The sequence below is a fragment of the Amia ocellicauda genome, chromosome 12 (assembly GCF_036373705.1).
Source record: "Amia ocellicauda isolate fAmiCal2 chromosome 12, fAmiCal2.hap1, whole genome shotgun sequence".
NCBI classification, from domain to species: Eukaryota; Metazoa; Chordata; class Actinopteri; order Amiiformes; family Amiidae; genus Amia; species Amia ocellicauda.
This window is the reverse complement of record NC_089861.1, coordinates 6,353,853-6,381,140: the sequence shown is the minus strand read 5'-3', so window position 1 is coordinate 6,381,140 and position 27,288 is coordinate 6,353,853. Positions and strand designations below refer to the sequence as shown.

General features: G+C 37.2%; 1 protein-coding gene across 9 annotated transcripts in view; it reads right to left on the bottom strand.

Annotated features, from left to right (window-relative positions):
* The window catches only part of LOC136764272 (teneurin-3), a 267,776-nt gene that overhangs the window by 80,538 nt on the left and 159,950 nt on the right, over nt 1-27,288 (bottom strand). For 5 of the 9 annotated variants that reach the window (XM_066718152.1, XM_066718154.1, XM_066718158.1 and 2 more), the window contains 3 exons: nt 16,696-16,930; nt 3,285-3,383; nt 855-1,093 (listed from right to left, as the gene is read on the bottom strand). In XM_066718152.1, coding sequence (XP_066574249.1) covers nt 855-1,093; nt 3,285-3,383; nt 16,696-16,930 — 573 coding nt within the window. The remainder of the gene's footprint in view (nt 1-854; nt 1,094-3,284; nt 3,384-16,695; nt 16,931-27,288) is intronic. The other 4 variants (XM_066718155.1, XM_066718159.1, XM_066718160.1 and 1 more) reach the window with 1 other exon arrangement.

The following is a 27,288-nucleotide window of genomic DNA, read 5'->3' as shown; positions in this document are numbered from 1 at the left end:
TCAGCTGTGTCCACTGTGTTCTCCCACACACATTTAGTCAAAACAAAACAAAACAAAAGTCAGGGCATGCAGTCAAGATGTTAACTCGAGTGGAGTGTGTAATTTAGCACAACAAGAACACAACACCAAAGGAATGCTAACGCTTTTATATTTCGGATGTTCTCTTGTGTTTTCAAGCTACAAAAAAAACATTATCACTGCCTGACTTAGATTTACTGATCTTATACATCTTGGAAGATGAAGTCGTGACTAATGGAAAATAAATGTAAACATAATTATGTCAAAACTTTGACCCAGAAGCCAAGTTATAATTTTGATGGATTCCATTTGATACAGGTATTTTCAACTCCTAACTTATCTGCAATTGGCAGGTGGAAGAAACACTTAATGCCATCGGACCAAGATTGCTAATTCAGTGTTTGGGCTTAATTACATCACCACAGTTGTTCTAATGTTATGGAGCCCTAGACTGACATAGATCCAGTCCAAATCAAAATTTGGACCGTTCCTCAAATCAAAACACAATAGGACACAGGTGTGCAAATTGCAAATTCAGAGGGCGGACATATGATTTGATTTGGTTTTGGTCATAAGATGGGGTGGGGATCATGAGTTTGATTTTAATTAGTGCACATGTTTTTAGATCTTGTGCTCATGCTATTTTAATGCATAGCCACCACTTAATAAACCACAAGCTCAAAGTAGAAACTATAAAGATTAATAATTTGTGTGTGCGGTTTAATTAACCATAGACATGCATTCATATAATTTTTATTACATTTTTTTGGTCAAGTTTATCATCCCTGGCGCTTTGATCTTTTTTTCTCAAAGAAGGAATAGAGGAGTGTAGTTACCTATGCAGTAGGAGAGAAGGATTGATAGCAACACGGAGACGCCGACCGCGCTGAGGGCAGTGCACCTCCAGGAGCAGTACTTGGAGGACTTCTTGAACTTAAATGCACTTCTGGAGAGGGTGTTTCTGGGCAGGGGGCGGGTCGGCGGCGAGTAGACTGCTCCAGTGGCCATGGTGTAGCCTGGAGTGGCTGTGCTGAAGAGAGGGGTCGTGCCTGTGCCTGTCTTAAAGAGAAAGTGCCTGCAAAACAACCCCCCAAAATAAAAACACAACAGCGTTAGAATCAAATCCAGATACATTTTCCTTTTTATTATACACAAGCACAAAAAACAAAACTGCCTCGCAAATCGACTCGTTTACACCAATTACAAATGACAACAGCAGAGACCAGCGCTAGTGGCTTTATTTAGTCTTAAAGAAAATCCCTGGTTGTCCTTTGGCGCAACTATGATTGACTAATAGACTATTATACCTATGATAATTAACGAGGTCAGCTATTTTAAATCGAATGCATTAGTTGGCCGCTTTCTATTAACTTTCTTACCCCTGTGAAAAAGCACTGTTGATGAATTAAAACCTTGGTGGTTGCTTTTCTATTCCATCACCCCGGCTCTAATAGCTTAACGTTCTGGGTTAAAAGTAAGGTCTGGACAATTAAACCTGATCCCCTAATTCAAAATTAACAGTTTTGACAGGGGATTGCAGGTCTAAAGCTCTAGTAGGGTTCTCCAGGGATGAATAACGGCTGCAAAATAAAACCACCGTTATTAAAACCATCAATTTGATTACTTAGCACTTTAAACCTTTGGAGATATGCTTTGATTTTTTTTTTTTTTTTTTTTGTAGAGAAGTTAATTCCCTTATAAAAATGTATGGTGGGCACCGAATTCAAAGTCAGCTAATTTAATTTATTTATTATTATTTGATCACGTTTCTTTTGATTTGCAAAGAAACATCACAAAATAAAAAAATAAAAAGCGCAAAGTTAAGCAATTCTCAAAAACAGCATTCCTTTTTCAAACAGGAACAAATCAACTATCAGGACATTAAACAATGTAACAAACAAGAATGATTCTAGCTGTGATATATTATACCACTGAGCTTTTAATTCACCTTACTTTACCATTAAAAGACCATAACATAAAGAAGGGAAATCATTTCTCTTACACTACATTTTAGCTTGACTAAAACAATTTACTACCAAACTAATATATCCAAAATGTGGTGCAGAAATAAATAATATAAATAGCTGTTAAATGCTATATTTTAAATGCATTTCGGTGCAAGATTAAGAGTCAGTGTATATGTACATGTGTAGAATGTGCAAAAATTAAGTCATTAATTAACTATTTTGAAGACATTGTTACTCTTTAAACAATCAATATATACAAAATACTAGTCTTTTAAAAGTAATTTACTGGAAGAGCCTTTTTGTTTAAAAAAAATGAAATATCTATAGTGTTCCTACAGCCTCAACTCTCTCTCTGTGTGTTTGTCTCTTGCTTTACCTCTATAAATAAATATATAAATAAAACTGTTTGCAAATAGCAGATATAGACTGACAGAACTGGGTTATAAAACTGAAACCTAGACATTCCCTTCCTACACTTAAGATAACTATCTACATATACGCATCACTTTAAACAGGGTTATTGCACCAGTGCATTTAACTTGAAATAATTTTCACTATACTCTTCACTCTGCAAACTTCACTGTTTAAGAAACAGCCAGTTCAGAATAACTTTGAGAGCTGACAACCAATTAGAAGATCGTTTACATCAATTTTGGTTATAACTTCACCCTGAGCCTTTAAAATGTGTAATCGTCTAAATGGTCTGGCACTTGTGTGATTGACATTGCGAGTGATTATTATAAAATTAACTATGTGGCACGTGCAATTACATGATAAAACAGCTATTAGAGAGAGTGACTTAAATAACAGAAAGACAACTAATAAAAAAACAGCTAGTTTTAGCCACTGCCCTGCTCTGCATAAGTTGGAGGCATAGCTGAAGTCCAGTGCTGTAGATTTAGCCGTTAATGATACAAAAGCATTAACACATTAACAAATAAATAAATAAATAAATAAACAAATGCACCTCTCTATTTTGGGAGTGTGTGTAGCAACTTGTGTGCACTTCATTTGACCAGCTATTACACGTGACAAACCAATTAGCCAATTAGAAGTGGAAACTTCTCTTCGCTGCTATGCCATGTAGGCTAATTCTCAAGTGGGGGATCGGAGAGCACTAAAACAATAACTAGGGCTGGAAAACAATGCAGAGAAATAAGCTTTGCCCTCCCCTCCTGAAGAAAAATAATAAAAATAAAAATAAACATCTCTCCACCTTGTGTAACTGTGTTCCTGGGCTCAGTTATGGCTATAAACACATCAACAGCTAGTATCATGTGAACACTTAGAGGAACATACCCATCCCCATAACCGCCATCATGACATGGTGGAGTGAATACATCCATCTCTATAAGGTTGTCATGCCCATTTTCGAGAACTGCTTGCTTTGCTAATTTTCTACACGTGGAAATGAGATATAGAGACAAACAATTAGAAGGGTTATGCAGCTGTGCAGCAAAAAAGAAATCTCACACCAACAACCCATGATCAATGTATTATCTGTATCATCACCCTCCCCGCAAAGATCTTTCTAGAGGAGGGGCTGAAGAAGAGAGAAAGCAGCACAAATGAAGCGGACAGAAACAGAAGCTGGGAGGTGTCAGAGTCAATTGTGCGCCGTTTATTTTTTGGCTCTCTTTTCAAAATAGGATTGACATAGCGGTGAAGATTCTTTAACAATGAAGCAGCAAAACCAAGACAGAGCTCACGTCAGTAAGAGGAAACATTTTCAAACCAAAAAGCACAGATTATTAATTTTAACCTGTTACAAAAGGATCACAAATGTGGAAGTAGTGGTTAGCCAGAAATGAGATGCAATTGAACAGTTTCATTGAAGGGTTTTAGAATGCAGAATGAGTGGATTATTATATGCAATTGAAAAACTGGGTAATCACCCTGTTGTTCAATGTTACATTTAGGATTTGCTGTTTAATGTATTGTACATTTAAATAAATAAATATTGGAACGTATTATTCAATAGGTATTGGGTTTACTACAAGGTTTGGACATAAACAGTTACAATATTTGTATTTGTATTTTTTTATGGAATAACCCTTTAAGGAAACTATATTGCAAATAGAAACACCAATATAATCATCTTGATTTGCCACATTTAAAATATCATATGTGGTTTGCTACCTTCACCAGTTTATGCCATTAAAAAATAATAGAAAAGTCTACTTTACATGAGTGAGGGAGAAATTGTTTAACACCTGTTTATTGATTTCTAAATTTAAAACAATACGTTTTTTGTGTAATGTAATGCACAGCCTTTTTCTTTAAAAGCAGGGAAAAAAACTGTTAATTGATCCAGCACCATAATTAGTTCAATTATATAATTACACTGCAATTCATTCTATTAAATGCTCCAAGACTGCAGCTGTAGTCAGTTATTTGCTTTTGTTTATTACAATATAATGTAAAACGTTACTAAAAAAAAAAAAAAAGGCAGAAAAAAGATAATATGCCATCGTTGTTAAGTACAACTGCAGTAATGCAAATTAAAATCGATTTTTTTCATAGCAGGCCGCAATATGTCACAGTGCTGCTACCACCCCCCCACACTGTTTTGCCAGAACTGGTAAAACTTAATTATGAACATTAAGCACATATGGAGAATCCCATGCAAAACACAAACGGTACCTGTCGGACTTAATACCTGCGGTTTTAACATTTCCACATACATCGTAAGTTAACAGTTTAACATACATTGGGACTCATTTATGGCATATAAAACTGAAATCACTCAAAGTGTAGAAATCAAACTCGTGGTTCCACCAGGTTTAATCGACAGTGCCTCCTTTGGAAGTAAAAAGCATAACCCTTCTACTTTCAACTGGACATGACTGTGCCCCTTGCTTGGTACCTGCGCTATATTGAGAGGACCTCCAGTCTGGTGGTTATTAATGAGGTTTCCCTCACTGAGGGTTAACAGGCCTCAGGTTAATTGACAGAACCGCTTCTCGGCACAAAATGTTGAAGCAGCGCATAGCCACCGTGTCTTTGATGTGGGCCATGCCGTACTTCTCTCCCTGTTTAAAACCCTGCACTGCCACATCATTTAAAAAGTGTACGCTGGTGCAATATGCAATAAAATTCTGTGTCATAGGCCAGCGTGTTCTGCAGTGAGCAGAAGCACTAGCAGCACAAATTGCCTGAAAATATACATCCACCAAAACAGAGATGTTATATGAGACGCCATTAAAGTAAGGTTAATGTGTGCTGTCCTGGGACATGACCCACCGGGAGAATTAGTAAGAGATAGGATGCTTGCTGGAGGGGAACCAAACCGAATATGGGAAGTCGGAAACAGAGAGAAGCAACCAGACAGCTTCTCTCCATCGTCTGAGAGAATTATGGGTGATCTCTCAAATCAATACATTCACAACTCAGCAAATAAATGGAACAAGAAGAGTATGGCAGAAAAAAAAGATTGTGCTCTCTCTCTCATATACATACACACACACACACACACACACACACACAAAATGGCCACCCTGCAAGGCACTATATCCCCCAAAATCCTTGTGGGATAAATCATTGCTGTGGAATGCATAACGGCAGGAAGCAAGCATGCCTTGTGGTTGGGGCGTAGCATTGAGGAGGAGAGTTGAGTGTGAGAGTGAGACATTGAAGAGAAACAGAGAAGAAATTAGTAATTTACCTTTTACTTATGGACTGGGAATGTATTTTGAATTGTATGTGATTTTGTTGTCTTCTGTTAATGTTTGTATGTAGAGAGGGACCTGGAAGAAGTGTATGCGGCTTCGGGCTTCTGTTTGTTTTTGCCTATTTATGGAGCCCACCACCATATTTACATTATATATATATATATATATATATACACACACACACACACACACACACACACACACACACAATTACATAATGCACAGCTGGAATAATTTAACAGAAACACCAAAACATTAAAAAAAACAAGATAATTTATGAATTTATTTATTTTCTCCCCAGAGGTTATGGAGTGCAAAATGAATTAACTGGCAACGATGTGAAAGGAAAAACCGCCCCATGCTTGTTAATCCACAATATTATTTTTGCTCAGTGCATCAGCCCACTGCTGCACTTCTGTGACTGATGCAGTGATGTTTGCAGGCTCACAGGGAACAGCCTCGCGAACGGCCCATTAAATGAAGACGCTGTATTTATTTTTGCACGCGGAGGTAGGGAGCTAGGTTCAATTTGGTTTTACTGTGGGTCTGTATTATCCTGCTACAATGCATGGGTGATAATGATGATTAAATTGGGAGAGAATGTCCCTCACACCGAACGACTATATCCCATCCTGAAAACCTCGCCGGATTACAGATCTAAACCCTCACCTTCAGATATCGGCGCATTGTTGTGTGGTTGCTTCTCTGGATGTGGTTAATTACTGCAATATCTATTCTCATGAGTTAGCAAACCTTGAGGGCATTGAAATCCCTGAGGGGGAGGCTGGCCCAGATTGAAGAAAGAGGGATCTGTTTTATTTTATATTTTTTCAACCCTCTCTGTTTGATGCCGGGTTGCTCAGTTGAGGAGATATCTGTGTAGGCCCTGGGGAGCGGGGCTGTGAAGCATTGCTATGCTGCAGCGTGAATTCCCCGGCATGTGCAGTGCTCTCTCTCCGGTCCACATGGGCCGACGCATGACAGGACTCACGCACCCCCCGGATTTCACCACCTAAACTCTCTTCTTTATTTTGTCGCACAGCAGTCCCTGCTGTGGTGGAAAATTACCTCTACATGTTGGTACACGTTCCACCAATGTATGATTAATTAATGAATGTGAGATTCATATGTCCTATTATTATTGTATAATTTTGGAGCAGACTAGTTTTCAGGGGAAGCATTCAACACGCGTGTTTCCCCTCTTTTTGACTCGCAGGAGATTGTTTGGAAAGTCAGAAAAAAGAGAAAGGAAAGAAAGAGATATGGAAGGAGGAAGGGACCCTTCTGACCTTTCCAATGTGCTACAGATTATCACTTGAATACTTTGAAATATCTCAATCTTCACATGTTGGGTGACAATTCAATTCAAACACTGTAGCAGACTGGAGTTTATATGAATAATACTGAAGACTTGATCAGTTATTCATTCATGATTCAATTAGAGGCAAACTGATTTGTATCAAAAGATAAAACAAAAACATTTGCCAAAAATCAGAACAGAATACAACAGTATAAATTTAAACAATTTAGAAGCAATTTGAACAATTAAAGATAATTATGTTGCTTTGTTTATTTTATTGAATCTATTATACCAGGTAATAGAGACTTGGTAACTACAACTTTAAAACTAAACAATAAAAATACAGTCTAACTTGAATATATGCTTTTCTAAACACACACACACACACAAATAATAATGTGGGCATAAGAATGCAACAGCACAATCCTTTTTTTTCATAATTTCTGAAGCGTTTTGAGATTATACCAAGGAGCAATACATTTATAAAACAATTAAATGGAAAATGTTTAAATAATACAGTGTTGCAGATAATGTGTTATGAAATACACACCCATATTGTTTCTGTATATTCCTCCCTTGATGGCAATTAAAGTTGATTACATTTCTTTTATGTTAGCGTTAACTGTTTTAGGTTTAATTGACTTTACTAGTTCCTACAATTTCCTCGTTTAAGCGTGTTTCTTTCTGTCTAGAGAGTTTTTCATCTTTTTTTTTTTAATAAGGTGGAAGTCTGTTTGAAAAGCAGTTTTATTTTAAACTCGGCTGCAATCCTAATTAAATCTGCTGTGTAAAGAGCTTGAATAACCAAATGATTGAAATATATTATCTGCCGTTAAAGTGCGTATTTGAGGACAGTTTGACTGATTGACACTCAGTCAGATAGCGAGATAGACAGACATGTATAAATAGACCACGAGAGAGTGATATAGAGGGAGAGTTCGATGGAATTAGGTCCACAAAGATCCCACTTTCTCTGAATGGACCAGATAAAATTCTTTGGACAAGATTAACAAATGCCGTAACTGTATACCCTTCTGAAGCCAAACAGACTGGATGACCATTTATAATTGATTGGAAATGCTCTAACTTTGAAAAGCAAATTACTATGCTAATCCAGATATCTCTTTTCATGTTTTTCAATGTCGCTCCCGAACAAGCAACAACGAAGAGTTTGTTTTGTGCAGCGAGAGCCCGGGTGCTCTGGCCTCCTGACGTGTGTGGCGGCTGCTTGTTCAATGTTGTTGTGTTTTTGTTTTATAGCATTCAATTACCGCGCATAATAAAGTTTAAGTTGTTTCATATTAGTCCTACAAGGCTGTTTTGACAGGGAATAAACAGCGGTTCAGGTATACATCACCGAAAGATGAACTAACACTTTAATTGTAATCTAGCAATTAGAGGGTTTGGGGAGATAAGTGTATTACATGTTTGATACACACACGTGACTGCTGTTTAGCACTTTCATTTTCTATCCGAAGGCCACAAAACTGCTGGAAGGCCCAGAAACAAACAAAAACAAAATGGAGACACTTTTCCTTTTCAGAAACACCTGTCAGCTCTAGTTAAGGGCTTGCAGCAGGTGTTGCCCCAATGCATGAATGTTCAATAGTACTTCGAGACGATCCCCCAGTGCGTCCCTGTTGTTGCCTCTAAGATGATTGGATTCTCCCTGTCAGACCCCAAAGTGAAAGTGGTGTACTGAATAGTTTGGCTGCTTTCCCTGTCATGCCTTCTGGCACTCACTGTGATGAGAGACGCTTTCAAATACTTGAGTATACTGCAGTAAGCATATTGGGTAATTCCCAACCCCGACAGCAAAAAGAATTACATTAATAAATGAAAGTATCTAGTTTATTAATGAAACCAATATTCTAGATTCAGTTTCGTGTTACCATAATACATTTATATTTGGGGGTAATTGAAAGAAAATTAGATATTTGAAATGCCACACACTGGCATATGAAACTTGTCAATTTGGAAGTGATGAAATGTGATTTTTTGAAGTGCATATAACATGTATGTCTTTCAATTTTAACATTTTCTCTTCTAGTGTTTTGTAAAATATGAAAAACATTTTCAAAGCAATGCCCAATGCAAGTTAAAATATGAATTTATTAAAATAATAATAATAATAATAATAATAATAATAATAATAATAATAATAATAATACCTTTTAAAATGTATATATGTTTTTGGGCAGTAGATATATCCTTGTATTAAAAAACAAATCCCAAAAGAGAATAACAATTGAGCTTCTTAGATGAGCAATCGTTCCCAGGTAATGTCCAAAGTCGCATGCACATACAGGCAGCTTTAACACCAGGAGGCTGACGTGAGGACTCCTAAATCCCCAGAAGAAGACGGCTGTCTAAAAAAGGAGCTGAGAATTGAGTGGGATGTGTATTTAAGAATAGGAAAGAGTCAGACCTACGCGGGCACAAAAGGTATCATGCACAGCAAGTCAAAGCGATTACTTTTCAAGCTTAAAGTGAAATCTCTTTTCTTTCTAAATTATTTATGTTTATCTTTACTCTCTCTCTCTCTCCGTGTAACAGTTCAGAGGAGGCATATTCCTTTAGTCGCAAAAAACAAACAAACGAACAAAAAACGGCGAACACGGTATTTGGAGATTAGCATAATTAACTCAGATCTGACTTCACAATGAGGGAGAGATCAAACATCCAAAACAATTAATGATTTGTAAACATTTGAGGAACTTCTTAAATCATTTGGAAGATGCCACTGTTAAACCACTAACTGGAAACATTGGTATTCGGCGGCACACTGCCCACTGAGAAGATATAAACAAGATTTGCTGGCTATAAGGTAACGTGACGGATGCTAGATCAACCCTAAACTGATTTGTGGAACAGTTCTTTGAGGCCGGAAGCAAAGCCGATCATACGAGGCGTGGACGTGCCGCAGGCCTCTGACAGCGCGGATGACATTGCTGCTATTGTTCTGACAGCAACACCTGCAAGTGTTAGCAGGTTAAAGAAGACAAACTGCACTCCTGGTTGGTATCAGTGATAAGTCTCATCAGTATAAATTAACCTGTGTCGAATGTTATCAGTAGGAAAATACATCCTGGAAAAAAAAAAAAAAACATATCCGTTAAAGGTTGGAATAAACAGACAGCTAATGTCATGTGTGTGTCATCTTGTAAGGTGAGAACTTTAATTAATGTAAACTGGATCACAGACAGTGGGGAAGCGCTTACTTACAGTGCGATGCAGCGGTGTGAGGTAAAACAACATGGCTATTATTCTATGATTTCCATGTTTCAGCACATTCGTTCAGTCACGTCTATGCTGCCAAACACCCTTTCGCCCAACGACCTTTCAATTCCTTACCCCGGGGACATGGAGCTCCAATGTGTATTATTCAGAACAAAGTGAGTTAGGAAAAACATTTCCAACACCACATTTATTCAGAGGAGTTCTGATTTCTTGGTCACTATGCTTAGAATCAGAACATGTTTTTTTTTATATTTTTGCCGCTGCCGCTCTGGGATTATTTGAAGACATCGCCTTTACCACTACATAAGTCACAACTTCAATATAGGCATCACATTCAATTATAGTGTTAAGTTGAATTCTTAACTACAGTTGTTACATGCATGACAGAAAATGGTGATTTGATGGTAATTTTAAGGAAATATGTTTTTTAATTAAATGTTGAAATGAACAAATAAACATTCTGATGGCCAAATGGGGTTATTTTCCACTCTGTGTTACACATAAATTCTACTTTTCTTGCATGACAAATAGCAATTATAACAGCTTTAGATTCAGAGCATGAATCGATGGTTAACAACTTTGTTTTTGCAACGTACTCACAGGAAATGTATTACGAACGTATATTTATTTGAATCCCAATGATACAGTTTTTACGAAGATAAAAATAAATATTTGGGATTGGATTACAGTTTGTGAGTACTTACATAGTTCCTAAACACTGTAGAGAGAAACCAGACAGCTAAGACTCTGTGACAAACTTCTCTCAGATTTTACTGAAACAGAAGCCATTCGAAACAACGTCAATGTGGGGCGCAATCACACAGTAATATTCTCTTTGTGAACATGAGTAGAAACGGGCCGACTAAGATTCATCGGAGACTCAATGACATTCAATTAAAAGTAATGTACTGTTTTCCTGCTATTATAAAGCGAACAGGACTGCTGTGGAATGGCGTAAGTACTGTACTGTACACGGATTGTTTTCCCATTTGTAATTTTGCTGGTGACATACTGTGAGGCTTTAATGTACTATTTAATTAAATAAAATTACCATTGTGCTTATGTTTCAGAGCCTCGAATACATCAGGTGCATCAGGCCCAAATTTGCAATCAATATAAATACTTAAAATGTTGAACTAGAAATAAAAAAGGTCAAGTAACTTAATTACCTTACTTAAAAAATAAAAAAAAACACATTAAGCGTTACATGGATCTTTAATGCAGAGTATTTGTTTTTCCTGTAAACGCTTAAATATAAAAAATAAGAATCAAAACCTAGACCAAACGTATTACGTTCGTAATACATTTCCTGTGAGTACGTTGCACAAACAATAAAGTTCACAAGTTGATAACCATCGTTTAACAACCTAGACCTATGATCTAAAACCTAGATCATAGTCTATGATCTCTTTAATCCAATTGTGAACTTTAAAATATCAAAATTCTTTAAAGCAGTATTTTCCCACAAAATGCTTACAGGATGATCTATGGTCATTGCTACACAAAAATACATAATCGGACTTCTTTATTTTGGACTACAAAATCACAATTATGGTTAAGATCTCTGAAGAACCCTATGGATTTTTGTTACAATCTCCTGGTGAAAACTCTTGTTTCCAAATAATGCGAAGCATCTCAAATTCCATCACAATGTTTTCCTTTCTTTCTTTCTTTTTTTCTTTTTGCCTTGTGGCTGCTGGAGTACTCAGGGTCTAGATTAAATCAAACCGTTGACCAAATAAACACACATGCCAGCAGTTTGCTTACGTTTACACAATGGAAAAAGTGCCATCAAGCAGGGGGCTTGAAATTTGAGACTGGCGGGTGGTTGAACATTTAATTTAATTTGGGCTTTCCTCTAAAGCACTTTGGTAAATATAATGATAGTTAGACATCCTGAAAATATTATTATTATTTTTTAAACAGAGAACAAAAGAAAATATAGGAACAGTACACTTGCAAATGAAAATATTATTTCAAATAATTGGGAAAATTGAGAAAAGATAGGAATCTCATTTGGGCAAAATAAACAAATCAACAGAGTACATAATGCAATTGTGCAATTGTTGGAAATATACATCTTCTCATTTGAAAAGGAATCTCTGTAAAACACTATTTAAACCAAAGCTTTGTGTGCTGTCAAACTTAAAAAACAACAACAAAAAAAAAAAAACATAATATTATTATTATTATTATTATTATTATTATTATTATTATTATTATTATTATTATTAATGGACACATATGAAAAGTATAGGCCAATGCAGAAAGGTATACAAATGATTTATGATTAATTTAAATTTATTCTGTATTTGTTTTAGGCAATGTTCCTTTCACATTAAACAATTTTTCATGACTATGGTGTTTATACAATGCCACAGCCGAATTTGTTTCTCAAACTCAAGTAATAGCGATAGTTTAAACTACATAATCTCATTGTCTGTGTAGGAAGTGCAAGCAACAGACTGTATTTAGCGGTTTTAAACTGGCACGTTATTAAACTCGAAAACGGATTATCTCTGTCTCATTTATTCAAGACGAAATATGAAAACTTGGGAGTCACACAGACATATGCAGGTGTGAACAGTGCCATCTTCACAAACCAAGTAATCATTTCCACAAACAGACAAATGAATGCATTTCTGTAAATAAGACAGATTTTACAATTAGCAAATGGTTAAATGTGAAACTTTTGTAATATCAGTGTACACATTTATGGAAACTGACTCGTGGTGCTGTGTGCAGAAATTACAAAATAACTACAGCAGACAGGCACTGCAATATTATGACTCAAACAAAAACAGTGAGTGAATAACACATACATACAATGATGCTGCTTTTCTCAGCCTAATACAATTCATTTTAGTCATAACTATGAGAATGACCTAGTTGGTATTGCTCGGTGTTACGCAGAATTTCCACATCAAAGATCTCAAATACAATTTTCTCTACATTAACACTTAAAACGATTTTCATATAAAAGGAACAACAACATACTGCATAGATCCGTATGAATAACCTATATTTTGTCCCAGTATTGATTTAAAAAATAAATAAATAGAGAACTGGTGCAGTTTATGATTTTTATTTTATTGGAGAGTGAAATATTTCAGTATCAGCAACAGCCACCAGCAGTGCAAACTTGGCACGGAAGTTGTTTGGAAATGATAGCTGTGAAATCTACACTTTCTTTTAAATAACCCTGCGCTTAAATCATCAAATTAACAACAACAAAAAAAAGAAAAAAAATAGCTGTAATTATGCTAATTAACATCAGCCTTTGTTCTGTGAAAAGCTCGTTGTTACCAAAACAGCTGCAGTTGTTACCGCTGTTCATTTTTGACTTTACCCTCCACAAAAAAAACCTGTATCTATACATAGAAGTCTGATAAACAGACCTGTTTACCTGACATAGTTTCTAACAGATCAGTTAACTCCAGCATACAAATAATTAAAATGTTTTTTTTTTTTTTTAATAATGACTTGAATATCTTTTTTTTTTTTTTTTTTTAATGATGAGGCAATTCAAGCTCAACCAAGTAACACACAGATTTAAAAAGCCAGTTCTGAAAAATGTAGTTTAATTTCCCCATGGCTTGATGCAGCTTATTACATATAACTCAAATTAAGTATATGCTTTTATTTGTTTAATTTATATATTACAGTAATTACTTGAACTCCATCTCCCCAATCTAGTGTAGATTTTGCAAACGTACTATTGCATCTTACCATGATCCAAATAATGTATTTATTTGAGTGTAAATTACTGAAGAACTGAAGAACATGAAGCGATACTAGAAAATGTACCAAAAACGTACAAAAACGTAACACCAGTGCTGTAAATCTGTAGTTTTCTCAAAGAAGGTATAATTTTCTAATAATATTTGTGAATATATTTACAATATTTGCCCTTCTGTATGCCATTGACTTCTTCCAGAATTTCAAATTCGTACTGGAACCTGAAATTAAACGTATTGTATTTAAAGAGCCACCACTTCAGAAGTAGCAGCACATATTGGTTTGAGCTTGCTCTTTACTTCTGCATGTGTCATTTAAGGCAATAAAAAACAATGGAATGACAGAGGGTTTCATTCGAAAAAAAAACTTAGCATTCTTCACTTTGAAGTTGTTGTTTGTTGAAATGTTCAGGTATAAATGATAAGTACAAGTAAGCATTTAACTGAAAACCTATGCATTCAAATTCCTACATGTAAAATGTCTACAATTAACGAGGCATATCCATAACCGAGTTGACACAAAGCTCTTAAAACAAGCTTAATGTGCCCTGCAAGGCATCACTTTGAGAAGCAATGCAACAAGGGGATACTGCAGTGTGTACTGTACGAGAAAACACAGCTTTGATACACTGGCATTGGTGGTATGTCTATTAATAAAGACAGGCAAAGCTATATTCATAGCCACAACTAACCCACTGGAATTTGGTCTGAATGTGAAACTAATACAAGCCAAACTTTTCTTCCATTTCTTATTTTGTTTGCCGGCAAGACTCACTTATTTTTTTTCCTGCTGAGATACGGTTTTCTTGTGAGACTCATATGAGCTTGAGATTAATGCCCTTGTTAATAATATGTCTACATACTGTTTTGTCAATATTCCAAAGAAGAGTCAAGGTCGTAGTTTTGGTGCCATCAGACCGCTGTAGGGCATATGGCGGCTGAGTAATGTTGCTTTTTAAGTGCAAAAAGGCAGCTGCAGCAAATTCCTGATGTTGTAGTCACACTGTAGGAGATACACAGACCAGAAACTTGCGGTAAAAGGGTAACCTCAGAAAAGCAGGTGTGTCTTTCCTAATTCTTGTCCGACAGACAAGAATTGACTGTGTGGTATACTGAGGGTTTCATAAACAGAAAACTCAGCGGGGAGTTCAGCGGCTCTGAGAACTGTAGAGCACTGTACGGCGGGGTAAAGGAAACGGTACAGGCATGGAAAATGTGCAACAGAAGAAAGGGCAAACAAAACAAACAAAAAACAGCCATTGTAAACCTTGAAAGGTCTATTACCCTTGCAACTCTTGTAAAGTGGCCTCTTTTGTCTCCCATCTGCAAGAGGTTTGCATGCTGGTACCACTAAGTCCTTAAATCGTTAAAAGCTGGAAACAGTTTTAATGGGGGTCTGACGATTAGTTCTGGTGCTTTAGTGGGAGGGTGGGCTGGCAGACAGACTTGACACACTAAAAAGAAAGTGCATTAGTGCTCTCAATATAAACCTCCTCACGGCAGAGATCAAAAGATAAAAATGGGAAGCACCGGACTATTCTGTATACACACACATACATACATACAAACACACATACATACACACACACACAGATATACTTGTAATTACCAGCAGAACTCAGATGGAGTGCATACGATATTTATGTGTTATTCCTGTGGTATTCACAGATCAACTCATTATGAATAAGTTATAATAATTAAAATAAGTTCCTTTTCGTGATTAATTCAAGATGACCGAATGACTAAATGTGGAATGTCATAAAGAGATGCATACTTCATATGCATTCAGTATGAATACAATAGGAAATCATATCATGTATAATTACATTGAAATGATAAACACATGATAAAGTACAGAAAAAAAAAAATATATATATATCTGGGGAATAAAAACACAAACAGACAAACACAGCTGACAAACAGATACGATTACTAATTGTAGTGCATCCATACATATTAATGTATGGCCTTGTTCGAGTTATTGTCATCAAACAGCTGGTCACATATTAATAAACCATGAAAGTACAGTATTACTCATGAACTTCATCAGAATGTCAATTATTGAAAAGGGTGACCAAAAAAAACGAAGTGTATTTCCTTTTGGCATAAACTGTGTGATTTCCTAAAGGGGGCCAAACAGGAAACTGTTTGCAAAGTCATTTCAAGAAACTTCAGTTGGGTCACTCAATAAACTTGCTTCAAAGGCTTTGTATAAAAATGTACCATATATCAAGTTGCTGCTCCTTTAAAAATATAAATGATTCCGTGACATAAATCAGGCTTTTGAAAATCACTTGGCGTTCTCATCTTGCCCCCTTTTGAAAATAATGCTGAAAGTACCTTCTTCAGCAGCGCTGTACCTGGTGGGAGTTGAGCTGTGCTGTGAGCTGCATTATAAAATGGCTTGGATATATAAAATGGCATGCTGTGATTGGCTTAAGATCACATGACAGCTTGGACACTATAGGCCAATTGACTTACCTGATCTATTTCATATTACTACACCTTGAGAAATAATTCGATTCCATTCAGTTCCTACATGTCATTTCTTCTTTAAATTTTTCAATAAATGGCAATTTACTGCTTATGGCAAATCAAAAAGAGGGAAAGATGTTACAGTAAAAGAAGCAACTATTTTTTTTCTTGGTGGAAGGATACATTCTTGTCGTTTTTCTCATTTAAAAAGGTGACTCTCTCTTACGTTACTCTCTCCACTATAAAAGACGAGTCTAGAATAAGGAGGGAGAGGGCTTCTCACTGACCTGCTTTCCAGAGGCACATTGCTGCCCAGGACCCAGCTGTCCTGCAGCTGGACGGATTCAGGTGTGGTTTGCAGTTCGGCGGGCAGGGCGGCCGGAGGGGCCGGGCTTTGGTTCCTCCGACTTGTCGAGTTGCGGTTCAGGGAGGTGACAGATGGGTGCGTTTGAGACGGGTGCTGCTTGTGAGATGGCGGTACGGGCTGTAGTGTAGATTGGCCTTGGTGGTTGGGTGGTTGTTCTGTGACGAGAAGAAAAATAAATATAATATTATCAAAATATTAATATATACGTAAATAAACAATGACCTGGCTGCGACACGCCGAAAAGCTGCTTTTACACTGACATATGCTACTGTCCCGTGCAATTAAGTGCATTCTGTTAAGTAATCGTATCTCAATTTCCATGAATGTCATTACAATACAACATCTGGACCAAATTGCTGGAGACTGCTGATCACCCTGACTGTTTAGTATTGTTCCCCCCCAAGCTACTCGCTCACACACACACACGAAATCCTCTTCACCTGCTGCCTGGATCACAACTATTGCTAGCATGGAACATATACTTAATCGCTCAGACAGTCTGGTCATAACATTAAATGTAAAAGTGCTGCTGTTTACTTCTAGCCAAAGGCACATTCTGAAACGTGTCTAGCCTTTTATCTCGACTTCCACTGTGGTTGTAATGAACAACGTATAAACCAATATTCACTGAATGAACACTCTGCGTTCTTTACCAGAAGGTCATTCAGTAAAGCAGATGTTTCTTTATGGGTGTTTAACAGAATGTTTCACATCTGATTAAAGCAAAAGAAGACTTGTATAACTAATGACCTTAACATCCATTAGGCCACATAAAGAACAGGTTTTTCAATTTCACACAAAACTGCATAATTACCTTCTAGAATGACACATCGTAATCACCAACCTAAGCTTTCTTTCTTTCTTCTCCCCTTTTTTTTTCTCTTTAATATAAAACCACAAAGCATAAATAAGTGTTTCACTTCAGGGGGTAATAAAAAAGAGAGTAGAGCTGATGAATTAAGAAGAATAACCATATGGAATTAAATATTTGACAATTTGACACACATTTGAAGAGCTCATATACAAGTGACTTGTTGGAAAATCTCATAACTACTTAATTTTCCCCTAAACCATGAACAGACCAAGGACAGGATAACCTGGCATAATGCGACCTCGACTAGATAATCTAAATGATGTTTGCATTTTAATTTAGTAAAACTTTCAAAAAATATTGTAATCCAAAAAGTAATGAATGTTGCCGTCGAGTTGTTTAACTATCGCTGTTAAGTATGTCCCCAAACTCTTCCACATTGCCTTGGAAAGATTGTCCAGCTCGTGCCAAACAGTAAAGCCTAATGATTGCAATATAAAAACGAAGGCTACAAAGAATCATGTCACACATATACATAAACAGACCCACCACGTGAAATCATACAAGTCAGCCAAAACCCTATGTGAAAATAAACACAGGACTAAAGCAAATAGTTACAGCACATTCTGAGATTTACTTTTCACTTTCTCTTTAGACAAAATTCGTATTTAGCAGTCACAGTCATTTGACATGTTTAAGCATTGATTTAAAGTATAGCACTGAGCCTGTGCCAAAACTATTTCTTTTCCAAGTGATTCCTTAATGATTACTATAGCTGTGCATGAGTTATGTACAACACTCTGAAATGTCCTTACTTACAAAATAGAGAATGGTTAGGTTAGCAATATATTACTATATATTCATAAATATGGGACATTTTTAAATTGAATTTTAAATAATCTGAGGTTATGAAGTAATTCCATTCGGCTACCAACTTTGTTTATTTTTTATTTTATTTTTAAACCGCAGCAGGGTACAAAACTTTCAAAAGCTGTTGAAATAGTTTATTGTTCTGAAATTCTAAATTGGAATGTTTATATTGTACACAGGATTCCTTTGTGTAACTGAACAACAAACTTACTGACAATACCTGTAATAGCCAAATATTAAAATACGTGTAATTATACCAGGGTGAAAAAAATGAGTTTTGTATTGAAAAAAAAGCACCCCCTTGTTTCTAACCACTGATGGACGCACGTTTATAAAACTAATTACCAAACGACCTTCGTATCAAATCGCATTAGCCACTGCCCTCCGACACAAAACAAAACATTTCAGTAACCTACAATAAGATTTGTTTTAATCTTCCTGACTGTATTATGGATGATCCTCGCCATGTGCAATGGGTCTGACCGCTGTTTCTGAAAAGACTTAAAGCTTTAGTTCCTATAATCATCCAAATGCATTTCCTGGATTCAGGTCAAATGTCCTATAGTTTGTGCAACATGTATGCTTTATTTTGTGCTCGGATGAAGCCATTGTACTGCGTCAGCAATTGAAATAAAACAACAGTGATCGCGGCGAACCCCGGTCCTGGAGAGCAGCAGGCCTTCAGGTTTTATAGGTGTCTTCAATCATCGGTTAGAGATCATTTGACTAATAAAGCCAATCTGTACAGTTAAGTAATTGAGAGCTTGGAGGTCAGAAGACCTGTTATGTCCTCAGGACCAGAGTCGGAGATTGATACAACATAAAAATATCACGACAACATCACCTAATTTGTTAACCCACTGCTTTTGTAGGTAACACCGGCAAGCAGAAGGTTTTGATATTATATATTTATTTTGAACACCCACAACTTTCGGCAATGTTTGACAACCTGTCACACCAAGGAAGACTTACATTGTAAACACAGCACAAAAAAAGGCAAAAAACAAACAACAAAAACGATGCTGACAAATACATGGTGGCCAATATCAGACTAAAAACCTGGGCCCAACATTTGGAGGAAATTCATGGAATGGTTTGGGATATGATGCAGATAACAGTGTCACGGAAAAAAACAAGATTTCTAACATCTCCCGTCCTCCCTGCCTCTCAATAAGCTACCCAGAACACGTCTCCTCTCAAATATCATTTGAATTAAGGGATACAAATAAGGACATGTTACAGTGATCGCCAATGACACGCAGGAAACACGCACTCCTTAGCAAGTGCACCCTGCTGCACAACCCCAGCTCCAGCACAGTTTGAAGGACTGCTTCAGCTGCACTGGTAGTACCAGCTTAGTTCAGATGCAAATTTTGTCCTTGTCAGTGTGTTTCTTTACGAGAAGCATGCATCTCTCCAGTGGCTAGCATGGATAAAAGGGCTCTGAAGCATTCCCTTACATGAATCAAAGTAAACGCATGCTTATTATTTAGATTTTATTCCACACAGCGTTTTTGAACACACTCATGAAATTAATTAGGCTAGGAGCCCAGCTGAGAATCTGTACTTCTTAAGCAATGGGGTCCTGGCCACATGGCTGGGGGGTGAGGGCAAGGAAAGGAGGGAGCAGTTCACCCAAGGGCCATTTTGTACTACAAATCAATGTCCAGGATTGAGCAGATCTTTAGGCAGGCTTGAGCACGCTCTGTGGTATTTCGCAGTGTTCAAACCCAGGCATTTGATTGCTGGTGAAACATGCGGGTGTATATAAAGGCTAAGTTCACATTTGGCCCAGGGGTACGGCATGTTTTTTTAGTGGGTAGGCACCTTTCAGAGCAGCTGTCCCTGAAGTCCCCAAGCCCCCACAATCCCAGACATCCCAGGGGGCTTTGGAATGCACTGATAACAACTAAAAGGACAACATGGACAAAAGAAAACAGAAGAAAACCTGATCCTGGAGAGAGAGAGAGAGAGAGAGGGAGAGAGAGGGAGAGGGAGAGGGAAAGGGAGAGAGAAATAGATTGTCTCTTTATTGGAATATGTGCTATTTGCATTGCATGTTAGCCTACAAACTATCCAATTTCAGGTCGTATCCAGCACCCATAAACCAAGTAATAATAAAATCAAAAGTGCATTTTCAGCTCTGAATCAGTCTACTGAGAAATCAGATTTTCCAGAGAAAGATAAATAATTAATAACGATCCAACATATTATTTCAAACTTCCCTTTCAGCTCCAGAAAATATGCTGTAGCTATTTCAGGGCACACCTTAGGTTACACAACCTGACACATTTACTTTTGCCTTGCTCGAGAACATATTGCTTGAATTGACTTGAGACAAATTGAAAGGTAAGACACCAGAGAGATTCTCAAGGATACCTTAGCTATTAATAATTGATAGTGTGGATCAAACGCGGATGACAGCGAGAACGGTAGACAAACTCAATAAAATTCAGATGTAAAGCCTATGAATGCGACCCTTTAACCTTGCGAGTCACGGAATAAAAATAAGAAATGTAGTTTTCTGTATGTAAAAGCTGTAAGGACCACACACGTACTATCACATAAATATTGGACGAGAACCGAGGCAATGAAGTTGCTGCTGCCAAAACAGTTTATTGAAAAATTCCAACATTACTTTAAATCCGTACACAAACGGGCTGTTGCAAATCAAACCAGTCATCACCTTATTACCATTTACTGAGAGCTAATACCCCTTGGTAATGACACCGACACCATTCTAGTCAAAGAAAAGTACAGGTATATTCAGACAGGAAATACCCACAGAATATTTCATAAGGTAATGCCCTTTATGATAAACAGGGGCACATTCCAGGTATAAACACGAGGGATCTCTGGCAATATCACGTATTCTGGATTCAAAGACATGTTTATTTAGAGAACGGCCAACTAGGAAGCATATTACCATATACCTGCAATACATCCAAGATTGTTTAATAAGTATAGTATATGAAGTTAACTAGCCATAAGGAGAGAATTTACATAAATGTGAAATTCCTGTCTAAAGCAAGTGAAGTACAACACTGTTTTTCAAAAGCCTACATTTTATTCCTTAATTAAAATCCCCTTTTCTTTAAGCACTGGGTTAATAGAGTGTGTGTCATTTTTATTTTAGTATTTTCTATGTGGGCAGTGATGCTGTTTTGATGTAAGCCATGGTAAAAAGAAGCCAGAAGAAGCAGTTTTGATGGCCTAATCGGTTTTTGTACCTCAAAGGCTAGAGTCATTCAGAGACCTTGCAAGATGTTTAATTGGGACACTTAATTATTTAGCCATTTCACTTAAACTACATTAATCACTATGAGGAAAGGAATAAAATACAAATATATAGCGAGGAGGAGGCTTTGTAAAATGCAGGGTGTACACAATCAACATTAGTGGAATATCTACTTTCTAAAAAAGTAAATAAATACATACATATATGCATACATTTGCTTAGCTTTCCTTACCGATTGGTTCATTCACCACAAACCATAAATCCTAGCACAGATCTCTATATCCATGCACTGCTGGCCAAACTGACACTCTGAGAGACTAATATTACATGTACTAAGCCATAAAACACAGGAGAAAATGCAAGCTTTTGTTTGCCTGTCTTGTACTTTCCTGTAGGTTCTGACACTACATATAACATTGAGTTATGAACTAACAAGCTGCGCAAATATGACACTCCTAATAGAAACAAACTACTCTAACCTATGGTCATCCATAATCTATGCTGAGAAAACACACACGGACACAAACCCTGTAAAATTATCCGTCTCAAATGGGACGGCATTCTCACATGCAGCTGGAAATGCAGGCTCACGTCAAACCCTGTGGTGAAATGTAAAGATGGATGAAACAGCTGTATGTTTTATAGAGTTTACTTTGAAATCAGATTAAGATAGATGTCTCCGTCTCGTAATTCTTCAATGTCAAATTGTCATACTTCCCATCAGCGAGATGTTTTAAAGGCTTGTTGATTAATATTGCATGGCAGAACTGAAATTACATCCTTTGTCGTTTAGTTCTTAATGGTGCAAGTGATATCTATCAAATAGTGTTTTATGAAGCGTGTGCAATTTTATTGCTGGTCTGTTTTCACAAATCTTTTTTTCTCTTTTATTTATTTCAGGTTTTAAAAGGTTGTCGTGGCTTTAAAGCAAGCATCTACTTTCACGTAAGAGCAGATTGAGAAGAAGGACATTTCCCAACTTAACGTCTGCTGGCACACATCCAGTGAAATAACACAGGGAAGCTCGGCACTAAATTGTTGTCATGCTGCAGTGGGGAACTCATTAACTAGCTGCTGTGAAACAACGTACCCTGTCTGCTCAAAATTCAGTAAACCAGTAGTCAGTTCTCTCCTTACGCTGAACATACAGTGACTGCTTACAGGGAGCAGGCTACAGACCACTAAACTATAAAATCAGCCAATCTAGCTGCTCTTTATAGCTTAGAAACGCATACAGTACAATGACACAACACCATGGGATTGAGAAATGCATCTGCAGATTTTGACAAAAACTAGCAGATCTTTTCAATGCAAAGAATAGTGAAAAGTATCAAACGTATGTAGTCTGTACTGTATGTCCCATTCTGTGAGATTATTTATTAAGCGTATTTTGTAGTAAGCACATTTGCTGATTGCATTTTCTGCAAGTAGAAAAACGACCGTTGAGCAATAAAACCGGTATGTGTGATTTCAGATGAAATATAGAGCAATGAAAATGATGCCGATTTTAGAAAATAATGAGAGATTAAACTCATCAGAAGAAAATAGGTTACGCTGCACTGTTAATCAGATGCAAAATTGTGTTCAAATAATATACATTAAAAGTGTTTTATTTCCTTTTGGCTCAGTTAATAAATACATACATTTAAAAAAATCCCCTTACATGTCCAAAACTCTCAAACATGTCAACATGTTCAATCTAAGGCTAACATTGTAAACAGTCGCTCTGTTGTCTGTAGTCTACTGTAGTCAGCAAGGAGGATTCACACATAAAGCAATAGTTTAACCTTCAGATCCTTATATATATATATATATATATAGTCCCTGTCACTTCTAGCTCCCCTGCCTCACTGCAGCGTTGTGCCAAGGCTAGTGGGAGGCTGGCCTAGAGTGCCACTTGTCATTAATTTACACTCTCTATTTCTTTCATATACTCCAATCATCACCCCAGTCTGAGCCAGTACTGGGGTGGCCTACAAGCTCCAATAGACACGGCCCTGGGCCAAAACACAGCGACAAATGTAAACATTCATTGACATGCATACACTGTCACAGGGCCGGTGCACTGCTTATACTGACTGGAACTCTGCTTTGAAATGCTTTTTTCAAACGTGTCTCCAATTGGAAAATGGCATCTAAAAATAGACCGTTTTAAAGATGCGAGGATTCGTAAAAGGTCGCAGTTTTCTTTCGAACCTTGTGCAGGGTGGAATCTGTCCCACATTCCTTTGTACCGCAAAACAATAAGAAGGAAAGGAAGGAAATTAAGGAAATTATAATTTTAGAAATGATGTGACCTAATTGCTGGAGATTACACTGGACTGGATTACAAAAGCAATTGTCTAAAGGTCTTTCTCATGGTGTAAGCAGTCTTACACTGCCGAAGTTATACAAAAGTATGTTATACATTTCCAATGGATTTCTTACACTTAAACATAAATAAAAAATAAAAAAAAGAGGTGAAAGCCTATTTAAAAAAAAAAGGGAGTTTGGTCAGTGACAGTTAATCATAACTGTGAACACAAATCAGAGCAGCTTTTTAATCAGTTGTAGTCTTCACTGACGGAACACCGGGGTGGGGGGGTGTAATGGTTTTTGTGTCATTTGCATGTAAACAATTGCAAATGCTTTCATGTATGACTTCACATAATTCACATGCCTGCATTCTTTCGCCAGCTTTGATGCCCGTCCTCGCTGTGGTTCAGATCAATGTATTATACTGAGCTTTGTAACAACAGACAGAACAATTTGTTTTCTTGGGCACTTGTTAGATTCCTCTGGTTTATTTATGCTTTTAGGTTTGCTGCGAGAGCGGTAAAGACCACGCAATGAGGGGTTGCCATAGAGAAGGAAGTCTCTTGAGGAGCCGTGGTCGATAGGATATGCAGTTGATTGGCATAAGGTTGGACTGACTTCTGCTGTGTTTAGACGTAATCTTAAATTAACCGCAGTGATTGGATTTCAGACTCTAATTACAACGGTGCAAGCGGTGTACAACACAAGGGGCTGGGCGTCTACGAGCCTGTTATTGTTTTGTCATTTCCTTACACAAGTATGTTGGGAAACCTATATGCCTTAACCAAGCATTTAATTATGAACAGTTCATTATACCATGTAATGAAACTAGCTCAGATCTAATCAAATCATATCTGCCAGGAAAGTAACCCTGCAATATACCCTTCAAGTCTAATATAGTTTTCAGGAAGACTTAGTTTGGACAGAAAAAACAAACAGACTTAGTGTAATAGAAAGATGTTAAGTAATTAAGTAATTTCAAGGCTAGGGAAAGAACTGTATATATATATATATATATATATATATATATATATATGTGTGTGTCTGTCCAAGAATTTATGGTCAGTGATTCCACATTGCATTAATTAAGATGAAACCACACACCGTGGTGACAGGAAGAAGATGAAAAAAAAAAAATCCCTTCAATCGGTTGGAAAATAAAGAACAAGAAGAAAAAATAAGAAGTTTATCGTGTTCAAAAAAGGCTTCAAACGTCCTCCTCCGGGAATTTAGAGCTTTTGAGTCAAAATGCATCTGACAAAGTTCAAAAAACGATCTTGCTGTGATTTTAGTGCTGAGGGCAGACTTTGATTTGGATCTCGTGAAAGTTTGCGTGAGAGTCACAGTTGGTGTGATGCCATTTTAGGGGAAAGTATACGATTTTTCTTCACCATTAATGTAGGCTTCTACTTCTTAGGATGAGATATTCTGTGGCACACTCTAGCACTTAGGGATCGACTCCAAGCGATCTCAGATTTCAAGTGCCGGGGGACTAGGTTCAGAGTTATATATCCAGAAGGATTCCACATTCCCTCAGAGAAGAGAAAGTACAACTTGGCCACTCTCTACTGCGGAGGGAATTATTTTACAATCTCACGGAGGTCACGATAAAGCATTAAAATCAACCATGGGGTCACAAACTGCAACACAGGCCATGAAAGATGATTCCTAGTAGGATTTTAAAGATGTAAGAATACATTAATGTGGAAATGAAGGTCCTTTCATTAACCTCTTTAAGTGCAGGTATGTAATTGTAGCATTATAAAAGACAGATATTTATTTCAGGGTTATTTGACAAATGTTTATATTCTGTGCCCCTTATGGCTACCGCACTTGTTTTCAATTAGCTTCCAAAAAGGTGAATGGATTTCTGTCTGTATGTTTGTGTGCATTATGACCACAAAAAAAAGAAAAGGAAAATCAAGCCCTTGATTCCTTTTCATCCTGGTCTCCCAAATTTCTCTTTCATCTCTCCACAGATTTCTTGCTGTGCTACTGTGCAGACAAACTGTTTTTCATCTTGCATCTGAGTTTCATCCTTAATGAAAATGCTGTCTCTGAGTACTAAGTCATTTCCAAAGCTCCTTGACTAACCAATTACCACTTCTAATTCTCTCATAAAATCTTTCATTTTTAATCCCCCCTGATTATAAACTAAAAAAGACTAGAGACCTCTGTACACACAGCCACAGCACGGAAAGGGAACATTTCTTGAAAAACTCATCTCAGAGTAATTACTGCAGTCACCCCATACTATTTTCAATAAGCATCTGGGAGGCACAGCAATATTAAAAAATACAAAAATAAATCTATAATCATAATAGAGATGAAATGTTTATTGATGCACTCTGCTGATCTAAAAATAAAGACATCCTTATATAATTTTCTTAAACCGAAAAACAAACAAAAAAACATCCAGTTAAATAGATTTCCAAGGTCTGTTTTTTCTCTTGAATTTCATGTCTCCTCTTGATAACAACTGACCACCAAGTTTGAGGCATGTACATCTCTCTTCACCATGAAAAGCAAGCCCTCCATACATGCAAGCTGTTATCAATAACATGTCAAGATGTTAAACTGAAATTTCATAGTGTGCCTTTGTAGCAGGGTCTTATTGAAGACCTTCATTCCAGTTTGACAGAAGCCCTAGTAAAGGCTATTTGTCAATAATACAGCCGACTGTCATGTTTCACCTCATACTGTTAATTTTATCAGCAACTTTGATTTACGCAAGCAGCTCAGGACTGCTGAAGCTGCCAGCCCCGTAGGCCCCCAACAAACAACCCGTCGTCTGAAATAACAATGCTCCTCAGCCACAGAAAAGCACCACACCTGCAGACACATGCAGTGTCCCGGATGGCTTACGGGTTGCATGCAATCAGCACGGCAACGTTCATTTCTTATCACACCCACACATTATTGATGTGCTGTAAAGTACACTGCATACCGAGCGCTACTGATGAGATGCGATTTACCCGTCGTTAATGCATGATATCCAGAAGACACTCCTACGCAAAAACAAACGGAAGCACGGCAGTCCCTGTATTGTTCATTACACAAACGGCAGACCCGTTCCTCACACAATACAGCTGCGCATTCGTGATGTGGACAGGATTACGCATTAGGAGGCAAGTTGGCACAGTTTCATCAGAGCCTTATAGGGCAGAGTGGTGGAAAGTCTTAAACAGAGACAAGGGCTCATCATTCAGGGCACGCTGCAATCATGCTTTATTGCCCCTGTCTGAAATTATGACTCGAAAGCTATTACACCACTATGTAAAGTCCATCATTGACTGGCC